A 25,359-nucleotide genomic window follows, 5' to 3' on the forward strand; every position below is an offset into this window, starting at 1 on the left:
TAGGTTCAAGGTGAGGGGCAGGAGGTTTCGGGGGAATGTGAGGAAAACCTGTTTACCCAGAGGGTGGTGACAGTCTGGAGTACGCTGCATGGGAGGATTGCAAAATCTCTTCCCATCATTTTCTTCCAAGTCCCGCAGTTTGATTTGAAACAGCTCAGCTTCTGTTTTTAGCTTCACACACAGACTCAAACTTTCTCCTCTGGCCAACATCTGTGAGGAAAATACTTTCTTTCGTCCCCTGGGAAATACAGAGACAGAGAAATTCTCTGGAACTGGAATTAGAGCTAAATATGCTGAGGGGGAAAATGTTTGTGATTTTGTGGAACCTGTTTTTATTGTCTGAGCTTTTTAAAGTGTAATTTATCCTGTCTATTCAAATACTGTTTCTTAATGAATGATTCAGTTGTGATAATTTTAGATTATTTTTTAAAGTAAAAATTTAATAAATAAAACATTGTCTTTCAGTTTATTCCCTTGGGATTTGTGGGAATTTGTTTATTATAAGGTGACCATGAGGATCGTAAAAACATTGATATGTCTGGTGTTGTTATATGGTGCATATGATGTAGAGATGCCGGTGTTGGACTGGGGTGGGCACAGTAAGAAGTCTCACATCACCTGGTTAAAGTCCAACAGGTTTATTTGGAATCACGAGCTTTCAGAGCGCTGCTCCTTCTCACGTGATGAAGGGGCAGCGCTGTGAAAGCTTGTGATTCCAAATAAACCTGTTGGACTTTAACCTGGTGTTGTGAGACGTCTTACAATATGGTGCATATTAGGTATGTTATTTATGGATTTGTATTACAGTTGATGTTGTTTAATTCCAGAATAGTATTGTAACTACACTGTATATTTTCCAGTTAAAGAGTCAGCAGAGCACAAGATAAATCAATTCAGCAGCTTGAGTCCATGCCAAGTCTCTGTCGGGGAATCCACTCAGTGCCATTTTTCCTCGATATCCCTGTTCCCCAGTACGTTTAATTCCTTCAAGTGCCCGACCAATTTTATTTTGAAATCACTGGTCGTCTCCACTTCCACCACTCTCATCGTCAGTGAGTTCCAGAACATGATTGCTTGCTCCCATGTCAAGTTCTTCCGCACCCATCTGTATCTCTAATCTTGTAATAGAGTTCTGAATATTGCATACATTTTTAGTTCACTAAATATGCAAATTTTTTATATGCTTGGACACAAGCCTGTGTGAAGATTTCAGGAATATGTGTCCTGTACATGAAACAGTCAGCATGGATCTGTCGATTAGGATGAATCAGCACTCTCAGGACAATGTCTATTTCAGGTCCAGCAAAGTGAGAATGGAGGGAGAGTGTTTGGGATGGAGATTTACAAATTTTCAAGAATGAGAGGAAAGAATGTTCCACAGAAACTAGAATTGTCTGTTCTGAGTTTTTATCCTGTACTGACAGCAATGATTTTTGTGAATTTCTTTCACAGGCTATTAGAAGGGGAGAATTTACAGACACAAATCTCAACAAACATGACGTTAGGATCTGACAGAGTCACACAATTATTCAGGATCTGAATACCATCGACATTTGAAACTAGAATGGAAAATGTTTGTCTTTTCCTTCAAACTGTTTAAACATCAGTGTGACTGGAAAATCACTGAGACACATTCACTTGAGTGAGAGTATTCCAGTGAACTGACTGTGGAAAGAGCTTTAACCAGTTACACAGCCTGGAAAAGATTGAAGGATTCACAGTGAGGAGAGAGACCATGTACGTGTTATCTGTGGGGTCAAACCTTCATCTGAACCTGGAGATTACAAAGACACGCAGACCATGGAAATGTAGGGACTGTGGGAAGGGATTCAATTGTCCCTCGAAGCTGGAAACCCTTCGATGCAGCCTCACTGTGGAGACACCGTTCACCTGCTCTGAGTTTGGAAGGGGATTTCGTGATTCATCCACCCTGAGGAATCACCAGCGACTTCACATCAGGAGAGGCCATTCACCTGCTCTGAGTGTGGGAAGAAATTCAGCGATTCGTCTGCCCTGCTGACACACCAGCGGGTTCACAATGGGGAGAGACCATTCACCTGTTGTGTGTGTGGAAAGGGATTCACTCAGTCATCTACCCTGCAGAACCACCAGCGATTTCACACGGGTGAGGGACTGTTCCCCTGCTCAAAGCGTGGGAAGGGATTCACTCACTCATCCCTCCCGCTGACAAACCAACGCATTCACACTGGGCCGAGGCCATTCATCTGCTCCGAGTGTGGGAGGGGATTCACTCAAGCTTTTGTGAGAAATGACTGAAAGGCAGTGGGAATTGTCAGGGTCTGATTACCTGCTGATGCTCTCGGAGACTGAACCATACAACCAGTGGAAGAATGAAGTGGCGATGTGGACACGGGTTACATCCCGATCAAGGAGGAAACAAGATCTGGCCTTGGCATTGTCACTTCCTAACACAAGGAAAATCAGCAACAAAGCATTTTCTGATCAGCCAAACTGCAAGTTGATAACTGCACTGGCACGGATGATTCATGTAAAGAATTCACTTCAGGTGGTTGGAGGGTAGAATCCCTGTCAATTGGTCTATGGGAGAAATCCCTAATTCCCCTCTGTGCCGGGCAATCGCCCTCCTGCTTTAAAGGGATACAATTAGTTCCATTTTCAATCATCAATTATCTGATTGTTCCATGAAAAGAATTGCTCGAAGCAACAAATTATTGGAGATACCAGAAGAGGGTTTCTTCATGTGTAACGTTTGGACTGAAGAAGAAAAAACATCTTTCTCTTCGATTTGTTTTGAAACACTGTTTGTGTGAATTTTTGCGATCCCGGTCAGGACTGTTAACGTTTGCAGAGAAATTCGAACACCCAGTGATTAACTGAAAGAATTACATCACAAGATTCCACATTGTTAAACAAAAACAAACTTTATTGTATGTTTAAATAAAATTTAAAAAGACAACACTACAAATTGAATACTACACTCAATAAAGATTTATGATATAAACCTAGTTCTATTTTTTTACCTCACCCCAAGAGTTTCTTTATACTTAACAATATCTTGAAGGTTCATTCACTTCTGTTCCTAGGAACCATCCCTAGGACCATCCCAAAGGTATGTCAAAGCTCTCCACAATTCACTTTAATTCTCCCCAGTACTCCAGGTATTCTCCAAGCTCCAAGAGTTTATGGGAGTCCATCCATTATCGTTTCACGAAACAAGCCTCCAATTTTCCTTTAAGCTCTCAAACTGTGGACTCCTCAGTCCAAACATGGGCTTCACTGCATTCTTGCTGACGGATTTAAATGTTGGAAACACCCCTGGTTTCTAATGGTCCTCTAGGCTTCTAGTCCCACAGCTGGTTCACAGCTCCTGGTCCCACAAGTGGTGGCTTCCAAGCTAACTGCAGACTGTCCGCTGGAACCAGGTCATTGATTGGAAAGGACTCAAAAGGTTACGGGGAAAAGGCAGGAGGATGGGATTGAGATTTATCAGCCATGATCGAATGACACAGCAGATTTGATGGGCCGAATAGCCTAATTCTGCTCCTATATCTTATGGTCTAATTCTAACCAAGGCTCCACCCTGAATCACATATCCCCATGGTAACAGAGACCAGGTGGAATATCTGACAGATATTTAGCTTCAAAACTAAACCTTTTTCCTGAGGTCTTCATGAAGAATTCACCTAACAAAAACAGTACAATAATTGTCAGTCCCAATGTCTCCAGCTAAAAGATCCAGCTGACCTTTTACAGTTCTTACCTCTCGAGTTTTGACTTCTTAAACCAACATGGGCCATGCTTTGTGACTGCGAATTCCCTGAGGGTGTTTTTGTCAGATTCTCAATCCAGGTTTTCCATTTTTTAAAAGCAATTCTTGCAACTAATTCATATTTCTAAAACATAGGAATTATGAAATTAGATTTCTGTAACAAAAACAGGAAGAAATGGAAATGTATCACCTTCATAATATCCCATTTAGAATATTACAATATATAACATGCTGTATATCTTAACAACAGCCATGATCTTATTGAATGGTGGAGCAGGCTCGAAGGGCCAAATGGCCTCCTCCTGTTCATAAGTCCACTGTTTTCCTCTGTTGATCTATCTTATAACCTGCAATAGACATAATAATCCCTCCATTGTCCACTTCACATTCACAAGTCCAGCTTGGTAACAGCACACTGCTGGGTTCCATGTCCAGGAATCTCAGTCCACTGAAGATGGAAATTACTGCTTGCAGTCTTTTCTGAAAGTTTTCTTTTTACAATAATTATAGTCCAAAGTTCCTCCTGCAAAAGGAGAGTCTTCATTGCTGTTCATTTGTGAATTTTCAAGTTCTATTTTGAAAACAGTCTGTACAGAGTTCACATTTTGAAATTTATTTTCTTCCATGTTTGTAGTTCCTCCATTGTTTAAATCCAGAGAGAATATTCCACTCAATTCCACATTGAAACTGTCTTCTTCTTGCTCAGTTGTAGCTGATTCCTTTATTGTCCAGGACAATATATTCACAATATCTTTAAAACAGAAATTAAACATTCCCATTTGATTCCAGACAGTAACATATTCTGTTGGTTTGTTCTTTATTGTCAATGTCAGGCTGGGGTTGTTCTCCTTGGAGCAAAGGATGTTGAGGGGAGATTTGATAGAGGTGGACAAGATTCTGACAGGTTTAGAAAGGTGGACAAAGAAAAGCTGTTCCCATTAGCTGATGGGACAAGGACGAGGGGGCACAGATTCCTTGTTTTGGGTCAGAGATGCAAGGGGAGGAGTGGGGGGGGGGAGATGTTAGGAAGAATATTCTGATGCAGCGAATGGTAATGACCTGGAACTCGCGGCCTACGAGGGTGGAGGAAGTGGAGACAATAAACAATTACAAAGGAAATTGGATGGACATTGGGGGGTTCCAAACAGAATGAAGAACAAAGAAAATCCATCAAGACATCATTTGACTGAGTGTGGCAGAAAGGGACCACAGGGTTGGAGTCAGTGGGATTCAGGGGGGAACTCTCCACCGGTTGGGGATATACCAGGGACAGACGAGGATGGCTGTGGTTGTTGGAGGTCAGTCATCACTGCAAGGGTCACTGCAGGGTTCATCTAAAACTCTGCTGGCCATGTTTAAACTCACATTAAGTGTTATTCCACTATCACCCTCGTGCACGATGATCCACCCAGTAAAGCAACAACTTAATATTAAAATTCTCATCCTTGGTTTCAAATCACTCCATGACCTTGCCTGTCCCAATATCTATAATCTCCTATAAGCCTCACAACCCTCAATATATTACACTGCTCTAATTCTGGTCTTTAGTTTGTCCCTGACCTTGCTTCACCATTGCAAGCTCTACCTTCAGTTGCTTAGGCTCCAACCTCTGGAATACCATCCCTACACGTCTCCAACTCTCCACCTCGCTTTACACCTTTAACACACCCCTTAAAATCTATCACTTTGACCAAACCTTTGGTCATCTAACCTAATATCTTCTTTGTGGCTCAATATCATACTTTATTTTACAATGCTCCCTGGATGTTTTATTACTTTAAGGCGCTATATAAATATATTTTGTTGTTCCTCATGTCTCCTGGGCCTAATCATTTTCAGCGGCTTCATTAATTACCGTCTCCCCACCGTAGGGTGGGAAACGGGGATGTTCACTGATGATTGCAGTGTATATTACCATTCACAACTCTGAATACTGAAGCTGCCCGCATGCAGCGCAGGACCAGGACAATATTCAGGTTGGAGCTGATTGTCAATTCATACTGATACCACATAATTATCAGGAAATATCTATTTCCAGCAAGAAAATCTAACCATCTTCCCTTGATATTCAATGGCATTACCATCAGTGAATGTCCCACCAGCAATAACTTTGGGGTTACCATTGACCAGTCATTTAAATACTGTGGTTACAGGAGCAGATCAGAGGTTGGGAGTTTTGTGGCAGGTTACTCACTTAATGACTCCCCAAAGGCTTGCCATGATTCACAAGGTATAAATCGGGAGTAAGGTGGAATATTCCCTACCTGGATGAGTGTATCTGCAACAATTTTGTAGATCCTATCCAGGACAAAGTAGCTCGCCTGATCAGCATCTCAAATACCACCTTAAACATTCACTCTCCACCATTAGCCCACAGTGGTGGCAGTGTATCCCACATATTAGATGCACTGCAAGAAATCACCAAGGCTGTTTTCACAGCATGTTCCAAACCCTAACTTCTACCACTTGAAAAACAAGTGCAGCCAGCGTTTGGGAATGCCACCATCTGCAAATTGTACTCCACATCACATACCATTCTGACTTGAAAATCAATCACCATTCCTTCTCTGTCACTGCATCAAATTCCTGGAACTCCCTAACAGCGTTGTGGGTATACCTACACCAGATGCATTGCCGTGATTCAGGAAATTGGCTCACTTTCTTCACAAGGGCAATTAGTGATGCACAATGAATGTTGGCCTTGCCGCCACATTCACATCCCCTGAAAGAATAAAAAAATTCCTCATCCCTGGTATCATTCTCAGCCATGAGGACTGTAATTATCAATGAACAGCTCCGCTTTCGACTTTATGATGGGGGGAGGGTCATTGGTGGAGCAACTGAGGATGGATGGGCCGAGGACACTACCCTAGGGCTGAGATGATTGGCCTCCAACAACCGCGATCACCCTCCTCTGTGCGGGATGTGGCTCTCGCCGGTGGAGAGTTTCCCCCTGATTCCCATTGACTTCAATGTTAATCGGGTTGCTTGATGCCACGCACAGTCAAATGCTGTCTTGATGTCAATGGCAATCACTCCAACATCACCCAGTTCAACTCTTTTGTCCATGTTTGGACAAAGGCTGTAAATGAGGCAGGAGGTGAGTGGTCCTCGGTGGAACCCAAAATGAGCATCAGTGAGCAGGTTGTTGCTATAAATGCTGCTTGATCGCACCGTTGGCAACAACATCTTCCATCATTTTGCTGATGATCGAGACGAGAGACATTGGAGGGCAGTTGGCCAGTTTGGATTTTTCCTTATCCATTGCCTTCAGCTGGTGATTGATATCCCTTGAAGTGAATCGAATTGGCTGAAGATGGGCATCTGTGATACTAGGGACCTCAGGATGGATAATCCATATGGAGAGATTAGAGAAGCTGGAATTGCACTCTATAGAGCAGGAAAGGTTAAGGAAAGATTTAATAGTGATATTCAAACTTTTGAGAGGTTTTAGTCCTATTTTCAAGAAGGGGAATAGGGATAGCCCAGGTAATTACCGACCAGTGAGTCTAACCTCAGTGGTTGGTAAACTGATGGAGAAGATCCTGAGGGACAGGATATATGAGCATTTAGAGAGGTTTAGTATGCTCAAGAATACTCAGCATGGCTTTGTCAAGGGCAGATCGTGCCTTACGAGCCTGGTGGAGTTCCCCTCGCACCTTAAACCCATGCCCCGAGTAATTGACTCTTCCACCCTGGGAAAAAGCTTCTGACTATCCACTCTGTCCATGCCCCTCATAATTTTGTAGACTTCTATCAGGTCGCCCTCCTCAACCTCCGTCGTTCCAGTGAGAACAAACCAAGTTTCTCCAACCTCTCCTGATAGCTAATGCCCTCCACACCGGGCAACATCCTGATAAATATTTTCCGTACCCTCTCCAAAGCCTCCACGTCCTTCTGGTAGTGTGGTGACCAGAATTGAACGCTAGATTCCAAGTGCGGTCTAACTAAGGTTCCATAAAGCTGCAACAAGACTTGCCAATTTTTAAACTCAATGCCCCGGCCGATGAAGGCAAGCATGCCATATGCCTTCTTGATTATCTTCTCCACCTGCATTGCCACTTTCAATGACCTGTGTACCTGCACACCCAGATGCCTCTGCCTATGAATACTCTTCAGGGTTCTGCCATTTACTGTATATTTCCCATCTGTATTCGACCTTCCAAAATGCATTACCTCACATTTTTCCGGATTAAACTTCATCTGCCATCTCTCCGCCCAAGTCTCCAACTGATCTCTATCCTGCTGTATCCTCTGCCGGTCCCCATCGCTATCCGCAAATCCACCAACCTTTGTGTCGTCCACAAACTTACCAATCAAACCAGTTACATTTTCCTCCAAATCATTTACATATATTACAAACAGCAAAAGTCCCAGCACTGATCCCTGAGGAATGTCACTTGTCACAGCCCTCCATTCAGAAATGTACCTTTGCACTGCGAACCTCTGTTTTCTTCTGACTAAATATCTCTAAACTTCCTAACACCCTGTCACTCTGTGATCCTTGTGACATTTGAAATCAGGTATTCACAAAAAGACTCAAAGAGCATCAGCCCACTGGAGGCTGAGACCAGCCAGTCCAGCACAAAGAAACCCTCTGACCCTTCCCATTGACCAACTGTGAGAATGAACAAAATGCAATCCTGGATGTAATTGAGAGCAGAAACAATAACAGCAGAATCCAACCACTGTCATCACTCGTGAACCTGTTGATGTCTCAGCAGCTGGGATGAAACGCTGAAACCCTTCCCACACTGAGAGCAGGTGAACGGACTCTCCCCAGTGTGAACTCGCTGGTGCGTCCGCAGGGTGGATGACCGAGTGAATCCCTTCCCACACTGAGAACAGGTGAATGGCCTCTCCCCAGTGTGAACTAGCTGGTGTGTCTGCAGGGTGCATAACTGAGTGAATTCTTGCCCACACTGAGAGCAGGTGAACGGTCTCTCCCCAGTGTGAACTCGTTCGTGTGTCCGCAGGTTGGATGACTGAGTGAATCCCTTCCCACACTGAGAGCAGGTGAACGGCCTCTCCCCAGTGTGAATGCGTTGGTGTCTCTGCAGGTGGGATGGCTGAGTGAATCCCTTCCCACACTGAGAGCAGGTGAATGGACTCTCCCCAGTGTGAACTCGCTGGTGTCTCTGCAGGTGGGATGACCGAGTGAATCCCTTCCCACACTGAGAGCAGGTGAATGGCCTCTCTCCAGTGTGAACTCGCTGGTGTGTCTGCAGGCTGCAGAACTGAATGAATCCCTGCCCACACTGAGAGCAGGTGAATGGTCTCTCCCCAGTGTGAACTCGCTGGTGTGACTGCAGGTTGGTTGACCGAGTGAATCCCTCCCCACACTGAGAGCAGATGAACGGCCTCTCCCCAGTGTGGTTGCGCCGATGAGCTTCCAGCTGAGATGGGGTTCTGCATCCCTTCCCACAGTCCACACATTTCCATGGTTTCTCCATGGTGCAGGTGTCCTTACCTCTCTCTTGGGTGGACAATTAGTTGAAACTTCGTCCACACACAGAACAAGATTACAGTTTCTACCCGCTGTGAATGGTGTGATATTGATTCAGACTGTGTAACTGGTTAAAGCTCTTTAGTCAGTGCATTGGAACACTCTCACTCGAGTGTGGTAGTGTGTTGATGCTTTTTCACTCACACTGACATTTCAAATCTTTTCAAATCGACAGACTGGACAATCATTTCTCCTTCTAGGTTCAAAGTCCGATGATATTGAGGTCCCAAGGAATAAGACTCTGTCAGATCGAGACGTGACGTTTGAGATTTCAGCCTGTGATTCCTCTTTCAATATCCTGTAAAATGAGTTTACAAAAGTCATCAGTGTCAGTACAGGATAGAAATTCAGAACAGACAATTTCTATGGAACATTCTTTCCTCTCTCATTCCCCAAAAGCTGTAAATCTCCATCCCACACACTCTCTCCCCATTCTCAGCAGGTCTGGCAGCATCTGTATGGAGAGAAAAGAACTGATGTTTCAGAGCTTTGACAAAGGGTCATCTAGACAAAAAACATCAGCTCTTTTCTCTCCTTACAGATGCTGCCAGACCTGCTGAGATTTTCCAGCATTTTCTCTCTTGGTTTCAGATTCCAGCATCCGCAGTAATTTGCTTTTATAAGGCTGCAGATACCTCCTCCCAAGTAACATGCGTGTGCCCAACACATCACCACTTGTTTCCCTTATTTCTTTCGCACCCATGGTGCTCTCCGCAGTAAACACAGAGAAGTATTCATTAAAAATCTCACCCATCTCCTGTGGCTCCACACGCAGATGGCCATACTGATTTTTCAGGGGATCTATTCTCTCTCTAGCCACCCTTTTCCTCTTAATATAGCTATAGAACATCTTGGAATTTTCTTTAATCTTACCTGCCAGATCCATATCATACCCTCTTTTTGTCCTCCTGATTTCCCTCTTCAGTATTTTCTTACACTTTTTATAGTCAGAGTGATTCATTTGTCCCCGATTGCCTAAACCCAATGTATGCTTCCTTCTTTTACCTGACCAGAGCCTCAATGTCCCTTGTCTGCCAGAGATCCCTAAATTTACCATTCTTTCCCTGCATCTTAACAGGAATATACTGCCCCTGGACTCTTGATATCACACTTTTAAAACCTCCCAATTGCCAGTCATTCCTTTCCCTTCATTGATCTCGCTTCCAAACTAAAACCGGCCGTCGCCATTACCCGCACTGATGTGGAGATGCCGGCGTTGGACTGGGGTAAACACAGCAACAAGTCAAACAACACCAGGTTAAAGTCCAACAGGTTTATCTGGTTCACCCGCACTGCGCATGCTTCAGGTCCCGCCCCTCATTCATTCCGATTGGTTGGAGGACCAGCCGCTCCCACTCGGTCCTCCAGCCCCGCCCCCTCTTCCTATTGGTCCGGAGCTGCTGTCAATCAGCCCCTGGGCATTGTGATGTGGAGCATGCGCAGTGTCATTGCTGTCCTTGGCGCTTGTTTGTCCCGGAGAAGCGGAGTCAGCGTTAGTGGCTGGGAGGATTTGGAAACACTTTGTGGATCCGCAAACCCTTCAGAATCATTGTCAGCTCCCTGGTTTGCAGCTGCGGGGCTTCTCCCTCCCTCCCTCCCGGGAACAGGCCCAGGTTAACGGCCCCATCCTGGCTCAGCCACTGGAGGATGGTTCACATCAGAGGATGGGGGAGGGGGACAATAAATAAGAGGTTACACTTTGTCCTCAAATCAATGAGGACTCTGATCTCTGGGAAGGAAGGAAACCCTGGGAGGTGGGCGGGGAGGATTCACAAACACCCGCTGGAGGCCCCAGACCCATTGGTTTTATTGTCAGTCTGCAGACAGGAGCTGGAGAACTAAACCCAGTAAGAAGTTTAACAACACCAGGTTAAAGTCCAACAGGTTTATTTGGTAGCAAAAGCCACCAGCTTTCGAAGCGCTGCTCCTTTGTCAGGTAAGTGGGAGTTTTGTTCACAAACTCAATTTACAAGATAATGGTCGGAATGCGAGTCTTTACAGGTAATCAATTCTTAAAGGTACAGACAATGTGAGTGGAGGGAGAGTTGAGCACAGGTTAAAGAGATGTGTATTGTCTCCAGCCAGGACAGTTAGTGAGATTTCCACATCAATAACTGAACCCAGACAGAGGAGAGGGAGGGAGAAAATGGAGTGGAGGAAAGAAATGGTGGAGATGTTGAGATGGGTTTGGATTTCAGCCCAGGGGAGGTGGGAGAGTGTGTGGGACGGGGAACAAGAGAGGAAAATATGTTGCAGAGAAATTTCAGAATTTCTATCCTGGACTGACAGTGATGGTACCCTGTATTTGTAAACTGTTTTTGCAGAGTATTATGAAGCAAGATTTACAGATATGAAACTCAAACCAAACTTCACATCAAGATCTGTTTCAGTGATTTGATTAATCAGAAACTGAATATCATCAGCCTTTGTCTCCAGAAGGAGAAATGTTTATTCTGTCTGCGGGCAAAGATTTCAAACATCAGTGTGACTGAAAAAGCACCGAGACACACACACACCTGAGGGTTTCCAATGTGCTGAATGTGGAAAGTGGTTGAACAAGTCTGAAAAATAATCACATCATTCTCAGTGAGTAGTGACCCGACTCATATTCTGTGTAAACGAGGCTTCAACTCATCATCCAACCTGGAGTCACACGAGGACACCGGCAGCACAGAGAAACCATTGAAATGTGGGGACTGTGGGAGGGGATTCAATTACCCGTCCGAATTGGATATTCATCGTCGCATTCACACTGGAGAGAGGCCGTTCACCTGCTCTGAGTGTGGGAAAGGATTTGCTTACTCATCCAGCCTCTATACACACCGGCGTGTTCACACTGGTGAGAGGCCGTTCACCTGCCTCGAATGTGGGAGGGGATGTCATGCTTTATCAAGCCTCCTGATTCACCGGCAAGTTCACTCCGATCAGAGACCGTTTCAATGTTCTGATTGTGAGAAAAGCTTTAAAAGCACAAAGGACCTCCTGAGACACCAGCGCACTCACATGGCGGTGAGACCGTTCACCTGCTCAGTGTGTGGGAAGGGATTCACTCAGTCATCCCACCTTCTGACACACCAACTTGTTCACACTGATCGGAGACCATTTCAATGTTCTGACTGTGAGAAGAGGTTTAAAAGTAAAAATGATTTACAAGTCCATCAGCGCACTCACACTGGGGAGAAGCCATTCACCTGCTCCGTGTGTGAGAGGAGATTCGGACGTTTATCCCAGCTGCAAACACACCAGCGAGTTCACTCTGATAAGAGACCATTTCAGTGTTCTGACTGTGAGAAGAGCTTTAAAAGTAAACAGGATTTGGTGACACACCAGCGAGTTCACACTGGGGAGAAACCGTTCACCTGCTCGGTGTGTGGGATGGGATTCACCCATTCATCCCACTGTCTGAGACACCAGCGAGTTCACACCGGGGAGAAGACATTTATTTGCTGTGTGTGTGGGAAGGGATTCACTGATTCGCCCCACCTTCTGATACACGAGCGAATTCACACTGGGGAGAAACCCTTCGCTTGCTCCACATGTGGGAAACGATTCACTCAGCCACCCCAGCTCATTGCACATCAACTGGTCCACACTGATCAGAGACCTTTTAAGTGTTCTGACTATGAGAAAAGTTTTAAAAGCACGAAGGACCTGCTGAGACACCAGCAAATTCACACTGGGGAGAGATCATTCACCTGCTCCATGTGTGGGAAAAGGTTCACTCAGTCATCCCACCTGCTGAGACACCAGCAGGTTCACACAGGAGAGAGATCGTTCACCTGCTCCGTATGTGGGAAGAGATTTGCTCGGTCAGCCAATCTGCTGAGACACCAGCAAGTTCACAAGTCACTGCAGGGATTGGATTCTGCTGTTGCTGCTAACCCCATGCAGGACTGAATCATGTTCATTCTGTTATTAAGGAGGCTGGGAGGGTGGAACACAGAGATAATCTCTGTACAATCAGGCAGAGTCAACATGGTTTTGTGCAAGGGAAATCACCTTTAATTGATTTATTGGATTTCTTTGAGGAAGTTACAAGCAATGTGGATAAAGTGGAACCTGTGGATGTGGTGTATTTAGATTTCCAGCAGGCATTTGACACATCAAAGTTTACCACACAAAATAAGAATTCGTAGCATAAGGCATAACATATTAGCATCCCATCCACATCGGTTCTTTGTATTAGCATGGATAGAGGATTGATTAGCTAATGGGAAACAGAGAGGAGGGAGAAAGGAGTAACTTTTGGGATGGCAAGATGTAGCTTGTGGAGTGCCACAGGGATCAGTGCTGGGGCCTCAACTATTGACAAACTATTTTCATGACGTGGATGACAGGATCAAAATTTGCTGATAACACAAAGGGTAGGTCGGAAAGTGAGATGTGAATGACCATAACAAGCCTGCAAAGCGACATAGTGAGTGAGTGGGTAAAAAGTTGGTAGCTGGAACAAGATTTTTGGATAATGTGAACTTGTCCATTTGGACAGGAAGGATGGAAAAGCAGTTGATTATTTAAAGAGAGCGATTGCAGGTACAGAGGGATCTGGGTGTCCTGGTACTGTAATCAGGAAACGTTAGTGTGTGGACACAGCAAATGATTAGAAAGGTAAATGAATTGTTGTTTATTGCAGGGATGTTTTGCTGCATTTGTTCAGGGTATTGGTGAGACCACATCAAGAGTACTGTGTACAGTTTTGGTCTCCTTACTTCAGAGAGGACTTGTGTGAGAAGTAGTTCGGAGAAGGTTTACTTGACAGATTCCTGGGATGAGGGGGTTGTCATATGATGAAAAGTTGGACATGTTCGGCCTGTATCTATTGGGGTTTAGAGGAATGAGAGAGGATCTGATTGAAACATATAAAATTCAGAGGGGACTTGACAAAGTGGATGTTGATTGTAGAGAGAGGAGAACTAGAGGCAGTTTAAAAATAAGGGGTCTCCCATTTAAGACTGAAATGAGGAGAAACCTTTTCTCTCAGAGGGTTGTTACAGTGTGGAATTCTCTTCCACAGAGAGTGGTGGAGGCTGGCTCACTGAATATTCTGAAGTCTGAATTTAATAGATTCTTGATTAACGAGAGTCAAAGGGTGTGAGGGGTAAGAAGGAAACTGGAGTTGAAGCTATAATCACATCAGCCAGGATCCTATTGAATAGTGGAGCAGGCTCGAGGGGCCGAGTGGCCTTCTCCTGCTCCTAATTCACATGTTCCCATTGTGATAGTTGGAGTTTGTTTCTGCTGATGTTAATTTCCCATAAAACTGAGCTGCAGCTTAATCTACAGAATAGAATCAAATAAATCTTGATAATCTGATTGATCAGCCAGAGTCTAACTGAATGACAGAGCAGACTGGAAGAGCTGAACAACCTACTCCAGTTCCTGTGTAGTTTCTCCCCAGGATTCTCCCACGCTCTAACTCTGCTCCAGTGCTGGTTTCTGATGAAGTCTCTTCTCCCCAGGTCTCCCATCACTTTCCATTCATCAGCTGGTGTCTGAGTCCAAGTTTACCAGGAACAGGAGGAGGTCATTTATCCCTCAAGCCTGTTCTCTCATTCACTGAAGTCATGGCTGATCTGTGACCTAACTCCATTTACCCAGATATTGTTTTAATCCTGACTTCCTCAGTCTGTTACAATGAGATTTTAAAAATAACTTTTGTTTACATCAGACCTTCAATGTAGGAGAGTGTCCCAAGGTGAATCTCAGAAACATCAATTGATAAATCAGACAACTGGCACTGAGGGGATGTTAGGAGGCTGACTGAAGACTTGGTGCAGTGTCAAGGGTTAATGTTAAATTTGTAAATATTCTACCCAGTGATGTAAGATCAGGTGATAAGAGTTTGCTGAGAGATGGTTGTTTGCTGAGCCTTGTGCTGTACATATTTAGAAGAAGGTGCAATAAAAAGTTATATTAACCAATAGCCTTGCCTCCAGCAGTCTCTGTCAATCCTGGCCAATTTCTGTATCCACTTGATCTAAACCTGTCATAATAGTGCTCACCTCTATCAGATCTTCCCTTAGCCTCCTTCATTCCAGGGAGAATAACTCCAACTTCTCGAACCTGACCTTGGAGTTAAAATCCTTCATTGCTGGAACCATTCTGGTGAACCTCCACACCTTTTCAAGGACCATCCCATCCTTCCTAAAGCGTGCTGTCTGGATATGAACACAATATTCCCATTGTGGTTTAAACAGTGCTTCATAAAGCTTCAGCATAACTTCATTGGCTTTTATTACAATGGCTCTGTTGGAAACCAATGTATTATGGACCTTTTTAATGTGCAGTCAGTTTGTAACTTTATTTATTTTATATTAATTAGCGTTCACGGGTTGTGGTGTAACGCTGTGTGTGGAGTCTCTCATGGTGGTAACATGGAATATCGAGGGTGATAGAAGAACCCAGACTGAGCATGTCTGAAGAACTGCACTGAACTGCATTGTGGGTTCAATGTGCAAAGCATGCTGGTCAATGTAATCAAGTCGCAGCCTTGCTGGAATTAGCAATGTCTGCAAAATGAATTAAATTGTGCAGGAAGCTGGCCTCACACTGTGAGAAAGATGTGTTTGTTTGAGCTAATGAACTTGTCTGTAGCAGCTTGGGGAATGATAACAGTGTCAGAGATAACACAGTGGAGTCAGGCTGGCTCTATTCCTTCAAGTAAATCTGTGTAATAGGCCCAGGACATAAGAACAAGGAAGAAGACAATGCTGTCATTGAAAACCAATTCAATGGGCTAAAAACAGGTATTACCTTATTTTTTATTCGTTTACAGAGGTCAAAGCCCACAGTCTGCCCTGAATAATAAAAGGTGGGCCTCACTGGCTAGGTCAGCATTTATTGTCCATTTCTAAATGGCCTTGAGAAGGTGGTGTTGAGCTGCCTTCTAGAACCACAGCATTCCCTGTGGTGTAGGGACACCCACACTTGTTTGGGAGGAAGCTCCAGGATTTTGACCCAGTGACAGCGAAGGAACAGCAATATATTTTGAAGTCAAGATGGTGAGTGTTACGATCCCAGTTGATGTTATAATTGGACAGGATGATTCCCGGATGGAACACTGGCTCAAAAGACCGCAACTTTTACTTTTTGGAGAAAACATAAAGGAACAGAATCACAGGACTGCCAATTAGCTTTTAATAAAATATTTATTAAACACGAAGAGTTTGACGATAACAAAATACTCCTTGACTCACACTTACCTTCACAAATGTATCCAGATTTCAAGGATAACATAGATTTAAAATTCCTTATGCTATAATGTTCTCAGTAAACACATGGTTCCTTTAAACCCACAGGTTAGCTGTGATCAGACAACCCCCACTCTGAAACCAAGTGGCAGATGCAACTCAATCAATCCTCTGTGGATTTCTCCTCAAATTTCCCTCCAGATGATTGTCACGAGTGTTTCCAAACACCGCTCTCAGAAAGACACGTGTTAATATCTCCTTCCAAACCAAGTTTCTCTCCGTTGCTTTCAACAAAGATCCACTTCCAGGTCTTTCAATTATCCTTTCAAACAAGGCTTCCTCTCCACTCTTTTAGCAAGAAGCTGCCTCTAGGTTTTTAACTCTCAGAATTCCTTTGCCTTGAATTGCAACATGCTTCCAAAATTCTACATAAACTCAGATCATCAGTCCCTAACAGAATACAATTGCTTCAAAAACTGGATTTAAGGACATCAAACCTTCCCACTATTTCAGATATGTGGCTTCTCTGTCACCAACCTCATCAGTTCTTTTCTTCCCAGGTCTGAGTTTAACTTCCATGAATAGTATCCTGTTCCAAAGACAATGCTGTTCCTTTTTTACTTAAATATTCCTGACACTTCCCTTCCATTCCCGGGTTTCTCAAACGAACTGTCCTGTAGTTCCTCTGGAACTTGCTTTCGGACACATTACTCCATTGTATGGCTTTCCTGCTTCTAGTAGAGCTGAGAGCTGCTCACCCTCTCGTTTCCTCACCCCAACTGCTATAAATTCAACTAAAACTACACTCAAAAAACCTTCTCACCCTAAAGGTGCTGCTGGTTGCTATGCAACAATGCATTATTTCTCCAACTTCATGTTTATTTTTCACGCCATAAACTCTCTCAGCACAACAGGAATACAATTTGAATTGAAACCCATCCCCCGCACATGCAAACACCTTTGTTCAACAAGAATCCAACCAAAGTTCTCCTCTTCCTACAGAAACACTAAATCAAACTTACTTAAATCTATACTTTATTTCTAATATTTAACAATAGAAACATAGATCACTTAAAACTACCTCTGTTTTCCTGACATGAGTGACTTAGAGAGGAACTTACAGGTGGTGACATTCTCATGTATCTGCTGCTCTTGTCCTTCTAGATGGTAATGTTCCTGGGTCTGTAAGATGCTGCCGAAGGAGTCTTGGTGAGTTCCTGCAGTGCATTTTGTAGATGGTACACACTGTTGCTATTGTCCGTCGGTGGTAGAGGGAGTGAATGTTTGTGGTTGTGTTGATCAAGTGGGGCTGCTTTGTCCTGGATGGTTTTGAGCTTCTTGAGTGTTGTTGGGAGCTGCACTCATTCAGGCAAGTGGAGAGTATTCCATCATATTCCTGACTTGTGTCTTGGAGATGGTGGACGGGCTTTGGGTGGGGGAGTCAGAAAGTGAGTTACTCTCCTCAGGGCTGCCAGTCTCTGACCTGCTCTGGTAGCCACAGTATCTATGAGTTTCTGGTCAATGTAACCCCCCAGGATGTTGATAATGGAAGGGGGATTCAGTGATGGTAATACCCTTGAATGTCAAGGGGTGATGGTTAAATTCTCTTCTATTGAAGGTGGTCATTGCCTCGGACTTATGTGGCATGAATGTTACTTGCCACTTGTCAGCCCAAGCCTGGATATTCTTGTATTTGGACATGGACTGCTTCAGTATCTGAGGAGTCACAAATGGTGCTGAACATTGTGTATTCATTGGCGGACATCCCCACTTCTGATATTATGATGGAGGGAAGGTTATTGATGAAGCAGCTGAAGATGGTTGGGCGTCGGACACGACCCTGAGAGATCCCTGCATTGATGTCCTGGAGCTGAGATGACTGACCCTCCACAACCACAACCATCTTCCTAATTGCCAGTATAAGTCCAGCCAGCAGAGAGTTTGCCCCTTGATATCCATTGATTCCAGTTTTGCTCGGTGTCCATGATATGGTGGTGCAGTGGTTAGACCAGTTGGCTCACAGCCCCAGGGACCGGGTTCGATTCCGGCCTTGGGTGGCTGTGTCGAGTTGGCACATTCATCAGCTTTGTTTTTGCGAATCATTTCAGTGGAAATGTGCTCTCCCAAACTCAAAGAGCATCAGTCCACTGGAAACAAAGTTGTGAGACCGGCCAGTCCAGCAGAAAGAAACTCTCCGACCCTCCCACTTCACCAACTGTCAGAATGAACATGGTTCAGTCCTGGATGTGATTAACAGCAGCAATAACAGCAGAATCCAACCCCTGTCATCACTTGTGAACTTACTGGTGTCTCAGCAGGTGGGATGACTGAGTGAATCCCTTTGTGAATCCTTGTGAACTCGTTGGTGTGTCTGCAGGTGGGATGACTGCATGAATCCCTTTCCACACTCAGAGCAGATAAACGGCCTCCCTCCAGTGTGAACTTGCTGGTGACTCTGCAGATAAGACGAAAGAGCGAATCCTTTCCCACACTCAGAGCAGGTGAATGGTCTCTCCCTGGTGTGAACACGTCGGTGTGCCTGCAGGTTAGCTGAACGAGTGAATCCCTTCCCACACTCAGAGCAGGTGAATGGCCTCTCCCCGGTGTGAACTTGCTGGTGATTCTGCAGGTCGGATAACTGAATGAATCCCCTGCCACACTCGGAACAGGTAAATGGCCTCTCCCTGGTGTGAACCTCCTGATGCGACACTAGGTGGGATGATTGAATAAAACGCCTCCCACACTCGGAGCAGACGAATGGCCTCTCCCTGCTGTGAACTCCCTGGTGTGACATTAGGTGTGACGATTGGATAAAACGTTTCCCACATTCGGGGCAGCTGAATGGCCTCTCCCTTGTGTGTGTTCCTTTGTGTGTCACTAGGTGTGATAACTGAATAAAACGCTTCCCACATTCGGAGCAGGGGAATGGCCTCTCCCTCCTGTGGACTCCCTGGTGAGTCACTAGGTGTGATAACTGAATGAAACGCTTCCCACACTCGGAGCAGGGGAACGGCCTCTCCCCCCTATGGACTTCCTGGTGATTCACTAGGTGTGATAATTGAATAAAACACTTCCCACACTCAGAGCAGTTGAAAGGCCTCTCCTTAGTGTGGGCTCGCTGGTGTATCTGCAGGTGAGATGACTGAGTGAAACCCTTTCCACAGTCGGAGCAGGTGAATTGTCGCTCTTCGGTGTGGATTTGTTGGTGATTCAAAAGTTCAGATGAATGATTGAATTGCTTCCCACACTCAGAGCAGTTGAACGGTTTTTCCCCAGTGTGAACTTGCTGGTTTGTCAGCAGGTGGGATAACTGAGTGAATCCCTTCCCACACTCAGAGCAGGTGTACGGCCTCTCCCTACTGTGAACTGCTTGGTGATTCCACAGGTCGGCTGCCTGGAGAAAACCCTTCCCACACTCAGAGCAGATGAAGGGCCTCTCCCCAGTGTGGCTGCATTGATGAATCTTCAGGGCAGATGGGGAGCAGTCTCCTTCCCCACACTTGGAGCAGGGGAACAGTCTCTCCCCAGTGTGAATATGTTGATGAGTTTGCAGTGCAGACGGGATATGGAATTCCTTACCACAAACCTCATCTTTTCCCGGTTTCTCCATGGTGTGGATGTCCTTGTGTCTTTCCAGGTTTAACAATCAGTTAAATCCTCATCCACACATAGAGCATGTGCACTGTCTGTCCCCACTGTAAATGATGTGATATTTTTGCAGTCTGTGTAACTGGTCTTTTGACAGTCAGTGTACTGGACACTCTCACTCAGCTCTGTGTTTCTTGGTGCCTTTCCAGTCACACTGATGTGACAGAAAAAACAGATAAATATTTCTTCTTCTAGATTCAAAGTCTGATGATATTCAGGTTCTGATAATTTGAGTGACTCTATTAAGCCTTAACATGTTTTGAGATTGCTGGCAGCAAATCTTCCCCTTATAACTTCCTGTAAAATGAGTTTACAAAAGTCATCACTGTCAGTATCAAACAGAAATTCAGAATAGACAATTCTAGTTTCTGTGGAACATTTCTTCCTTTCTCGTTCCTCTGGATCTGTACATCTCCATCCCACACCCTATCCCTGTATCCTCACTCTGCTGTATGTATAATACACCCTTCCAATTCTCCTGAAGGTGTTGATTCATGCTGACCAACAAATCCATGCTCACTGCTTCTTCTCCAGCACTGAGATACCTTCATGCAGGCTGCTAGTCTAAATGCCTAAATATACTTAGCGAAGTAAAATGTATGTAACATAGGGGACCAGTTTAATAATTAGAAGTACAGCAAGGCTATGAGATAGAACATTATTTCGACAGTGAACGTTCTTGAAGATCAATTTTTTGGCTATGAGGGCGGTGCATTTTGATACATTCAATATTTCAAAATGAAATTAGATGGGCAGTCAAAATAGACTGGCAGGGGAACAGGGATACAGACGGGATGAGGAGCATATCAGCCATGATTGAATGGCAGAGCGGACTCGATGGGCCAAATAGCCTAATTATGCTCCTCTATCTTACGAACTTAAGGGGGAATGGGACTGACTGGATTGCTCTACAAAGAGTTAGCATGGACTTGAGTTGCTGAATGGACTCCTTGTGTGATACAATAACCCGATTACTGAAAATAAACTACTTAGTTACAGTATTAACAAAACTAAAAATAATAAAAAATGAACTTTATTACTGGACCATGCATAATATATCTAATTTGAATCATATTACAAGACTGCACACATCTCTGTCCTATATTAATTTACTGCCCCTTAAATTTCAGCTATTTCCGAGAGAAATCACCCCTTTAAATTGTGAACATTAGGAAAGAGACCATCCTCTTAACCAGACAAATAAATGTGACAAGTTGAGGAAGCAAAGGATGGCAATGTCTTTTTTATACTTTTCCAATTCAATCAAAATCAAGTCCAATTCAGAATCTCAACAAGTTGAGACATTTCCGATCCAGGGCATGCAATCCTCTTCCCTGTCTTGGGCCTGATCTACATGAGCCAAGCAGATTGGAGTAGGCAGACGTCTCCGCCTCCCCAGGCTTGATCTCATTTGCATCTTCGCCAACAGGCCGAGATACCGCTTTTAAAAATTGCTTCATATGAAACATATGAAGCTTATAATCTGACCCAATGACCACTACCAAGTGCAGCATCTGCAGACTACACTTGATCTTAGCCAAAAAGCCGAGAATGGGGAGAGAGATACCTGGGCCAACCTTTCCAGAGTCTGCACCCCCCCTGAATTCACTTCCTTTCCCTTCAGTTGCTGCAAGTCACCAATTTAACCCCAGAATGAGAAAAAAAAGGAGAGAAGAAAACAAAGTGTTTTACTCACAGATGTTGACGACAGGAGGAGGTTTCAGTCTGTCTGAAATCCAATCTGCATTGTCACAAAGCCTGCACTCTGATTGGCTGGAGGACCAGTGTCCTTCCGGTCCTCCAATTCCTCCCATTGGTCAATGCCCCTCATGAAGACAGTGGTGCAGCGGAAGTGAGTGGGAGACACTTTGACCCCGGGTCACTCTCAGTTGTTGGCCAATGGGAAACGCTATCCTCCGCACATGCGCAGCACTTCTCTGGGTTAATCATGCGCAGTCCCATCCGGCGAATTGAGCGATTTCCTCAGCGCGGGGGATTGTGGGAGCTGCGGCCGCCATTACTCGGCCGGAGCCCAGTCTCCAAACACCTGGGACTACGATGGGTGGGATGGGGAGGAGGCGAGGTGACCCCATCCGGACATAATGTACATCTGGGTAGTCACTGGAATTGATAGCGACGCCGCCTTAGCAAAATTCAGGTGTAAAAATTTAAGACACCTGGGTGACATATTGCGGAGTGGAATAGCTCAATGTGAAACTGAACCCCACAGTCAGCAGCGTCCTTGGGGGAGAACTGGGGAAAAGTAAGGAGGATGGGCAAAAGCATTAGGCTTACAATTGATAGGGAGGAGGCAGATGTTTAAAGTTTGAAATTTGATTAGATTTGATTTATTGTCACATGTATTAGTAGACAGTGAGAAGTATTGTTTCTTGTACGTTTTACTGACAAAGAGAAGGAAAGAGGAGGGTGCAGAATGTAGTATTACAGTCATAGCTAGGATATAGAGAAAGATCAAATTAATGTGAGATAGTTCCACTCAAAAGTTTGATGGCCGCAGGGAAGAAGCTGTTCTTGATTTGGTTGTACATGTCCTCAGACCTTTATATCTTTTTCCCGATGGAAGAAGGTGGAAGAAAGAATGTCCAGGGTGCGTGGGGTCCTTGATTATGCTGGCTGCTTTTCTAAGACAGTGGGAAATGTAGACAGAGTCAATGGATAGGAGGATGGTTTGCATGATGGATTGGGTCATTCATGACCCTTTGTAGTCTCTTGTGGTCTTGGACAGAGCAGGAGCAATATCAATTTGTGATACAACCAGAAAGAATGCTTTCCAGAAAGGGAGGAGAATGTTATGTGACAACCAGAATATCAGTTTCAAATTTCTATCCTGTGCTTACATTCATTGCTTTGACAGATGTTTTTATTTACAAGGGATTAGAATGGAAGGATTTTCAGTCAGAAATATCTTGGTTCATTTGGACACGACTATCATCAGCGATCAAATGTCAGAGGAACACTGATGCCCTGTTCAAAAAGATTTCAATCATCAGTGCGAATGGAAAAGTTGTGTGATGCACATTCCCAAGAGAGAGAGAGATTTCCAGGGAAAGAGACATAAGAATATATGAACAAATGAACTCGGAGTAGGCTACTCAGTCCCTCCAACCTGCTCCACAATTCAATAAGATCATGGCTGATCTGATTTTAGCCTCAATCCCACAGTCCTGGCAACTCCTAATAACTTTTCAGTCCCTCATTAATCAAGAATCTATTGCATAAACTGGAGCATAACCTCCCTACTTTTGTAATCATTTCCCCTCACTATGAACAATAACATTCTATTAGCTTTCCGAATTACTTGCTGTTCCTGTATATTGGCCTTTTGGGATCCGAGGTGATCAAAAAGTTGCTGACACCTTAATCTAGCCTGTGAAGCAAGTGTGTTCTGTTAGCGTGGTTGGGTACCTGAGAGATTGTTGGGAAGCTTGAATGCACATGGAGATCTAGGCCAGACGAATACAGAAAGAAGTTGAAATCCTGGCGGTGGATCCTTGGTGAAGGCATCCAACAGAAAGAATTGTATAGGAGAAGATTCCAAAGTGAGATCTTCGAGAGTGTGAGATTGGAAATGCTCACGTGGAAGACAGAATTTCAGTGAGATCAGTTGGCTCACTGTTTGACAACCATCTGGGGAAATGATGAGAAATCCGGAGAAGTTGTATTCGGTGACATCTGTCACTTGGTTTCAGAGTGTGGGGTGTCTGGCCACATTTCACCGATTGGTTTGCATGGACTGTGAACTTACTGAGAATATTTGAGTGTAAGATAAAGTTTGTAACTTGTGTAATGGTAGAAATCTGTTTATATCTGTCAAGGTATTGCTGGGGTGAAGGAGAGTTAATTCTACTTAATGTTTTCTTGTTTAATAAAAGTTTACCAAAAATCTCTGTCTGCTCATCCAGCTATCTAAACAAAATAATAGTGAGGATCTATCAAGCCATCTTCCATCCTGGAATCTGACATTGCCAGTAGTAACATCAGCTGATACAATAAGGTACTTTCACCTCTATGAGGCAGTTCAGCTCTTTTCTCCATGTTTGAACCAAGGCTGTAATGAGGTCAGGAACTCAGTGACCCTTGCAGAACCCAAACTGACCATCAGTGAGTAGTTTCTTCTGAAGCAAGTGCCACTTAACAGCAGATATCCCCTTTCATCACTTTACTGATGATCAAGGGAGGTTGAATGCACCAATAATTGGCCGGGTAGCATTTGTCCTGCTTTTTGTTTACAGGGTGTACCTGAGCAATTTTCCTCACTGCTGGGTAATCAGTAATTTATAAAGATTCAGGATAACTCCCTGCTTTGCACTCCATATCTCCATTCATAAACTGAGGACCCCATTAGCTTTTTAAAAAAAACAGCTTTGTCAACTTGCCTTGTCACAATCAATGAATTTTGATAAAATGCTCTCTCAGAGTTGGTGCAGACTCGATGGGCCAAATGACCTCCTTCTGCACTGCAGGGACTCTATGATAGAACTGGGCATTGCCAGTGTGCATGTGAAAACAAACACGGTGCTTTTGAATGATGCCACATAGTGGCAGGATGTAGATGAGAGATAGGAGGGGCCTTGGATAGATCCGAGGGGGACTCCGAGTTCAGGGACTTTGGAGAGAAAAGTGATATGAGATGGAGCGGTTGTTGGCGAGAACGGTGTGGTCACAGATTGATTATTTAGGATGGGTGATGGTGGTGAATTTGAAGGGAGGAGGGACAGAATTAAAAGAGATTAAAAGAGATTGAGAGCTGCTAACACGGGAAAGGTGGGTGCTCGGTGGTTTAGTGGGAATAGGGTCAATACAACAGAAGACAATATGTGCTCTGCGAGGGCATAAGTGAGATATAGGATAGAAACTGGAGAAACATGGGGTTAGGACTTGGATGAGGAACTTTATAGACAGTCTGGCTCAGTGGGCTAGTGGAAGGAAGGGAAGCAGCAAAGGCAGTTGATCAAATTGTTTCAATCTTAGTGACAAAGAAGCTCCATGAGCTCCTCACACTTGTTACTGGAGGTAAGGATGGAAGGAGACAGGGGAGAGGGAGAGCCCTTCCAAAGAAATTAACATGAATGAATATTAAAAAGATTTACCGCACTGTGTGCTTCAGACAAAACTGATTTATTTTCCTTTGATCAACAATATTAACAACTGTAACAGGCCTGGAGTTTATTCACATGAACAGAAACCGACTCCACTGAAGATGGTCGTCGTGGATGAGATTAATAGGAAAATCCAATCAATGT

At 44.3% G+C, this 25,359-nt stretch overlaps 2 protein-coding genes across 2 annotated transcripts in view; one reads left to right on the top strand and one right to left on the bottom strand.

Moving 5' to 3' along the window:
* The window catches only part of LOC144484515 (uncharacterized), a 225,139-nt gene that overhangs the window by 180,990 nt on the left and 18,790 nt on the right, over window positions 1-25,359 (top strand). The window lies entirely within an intron of this gene.
* Window positions 1-25,359, bottom strand: part of LOC144484503 (uncharacterized) — a 30,124-nt gene that overhangs the window by 3,872 nt on the left and 893 nt on the right. The window contains 5 exon segments of the mRNA XM_078203023.1: window positions 8,542-8,665; window positions 8,667-8,702; window positions 8,704-9,140; window positions 18,902-19,896; window positions 22,004-22,009. Of these exon segments, the coding sequence (XP_078059149.1) occupies window positions 8,542-8,665; window positions 8,667-8,702; window positions 8,704-9,140; window positions 18,902-19,896; window positions 22,004-22,009 (1,598 nt within the window).

Source organism: Mustelus asterias, unplaced genomic scaffold (genome assembly GCF_964213995.1).
Source record: "Mustelus asterias unplaced genomic scaffold, sMusAst1.hap1.1 HAP1_SCAFFOLD_113, whole genome shotgun sequence".
In the NCBI taxonomy this organism is placed as follows: Eukaryota; Metazoa; Chordata; class Chondrichthyes; order Carcharhiniformes; family Triakidae; genus Mustelus; species Mustelus asterias.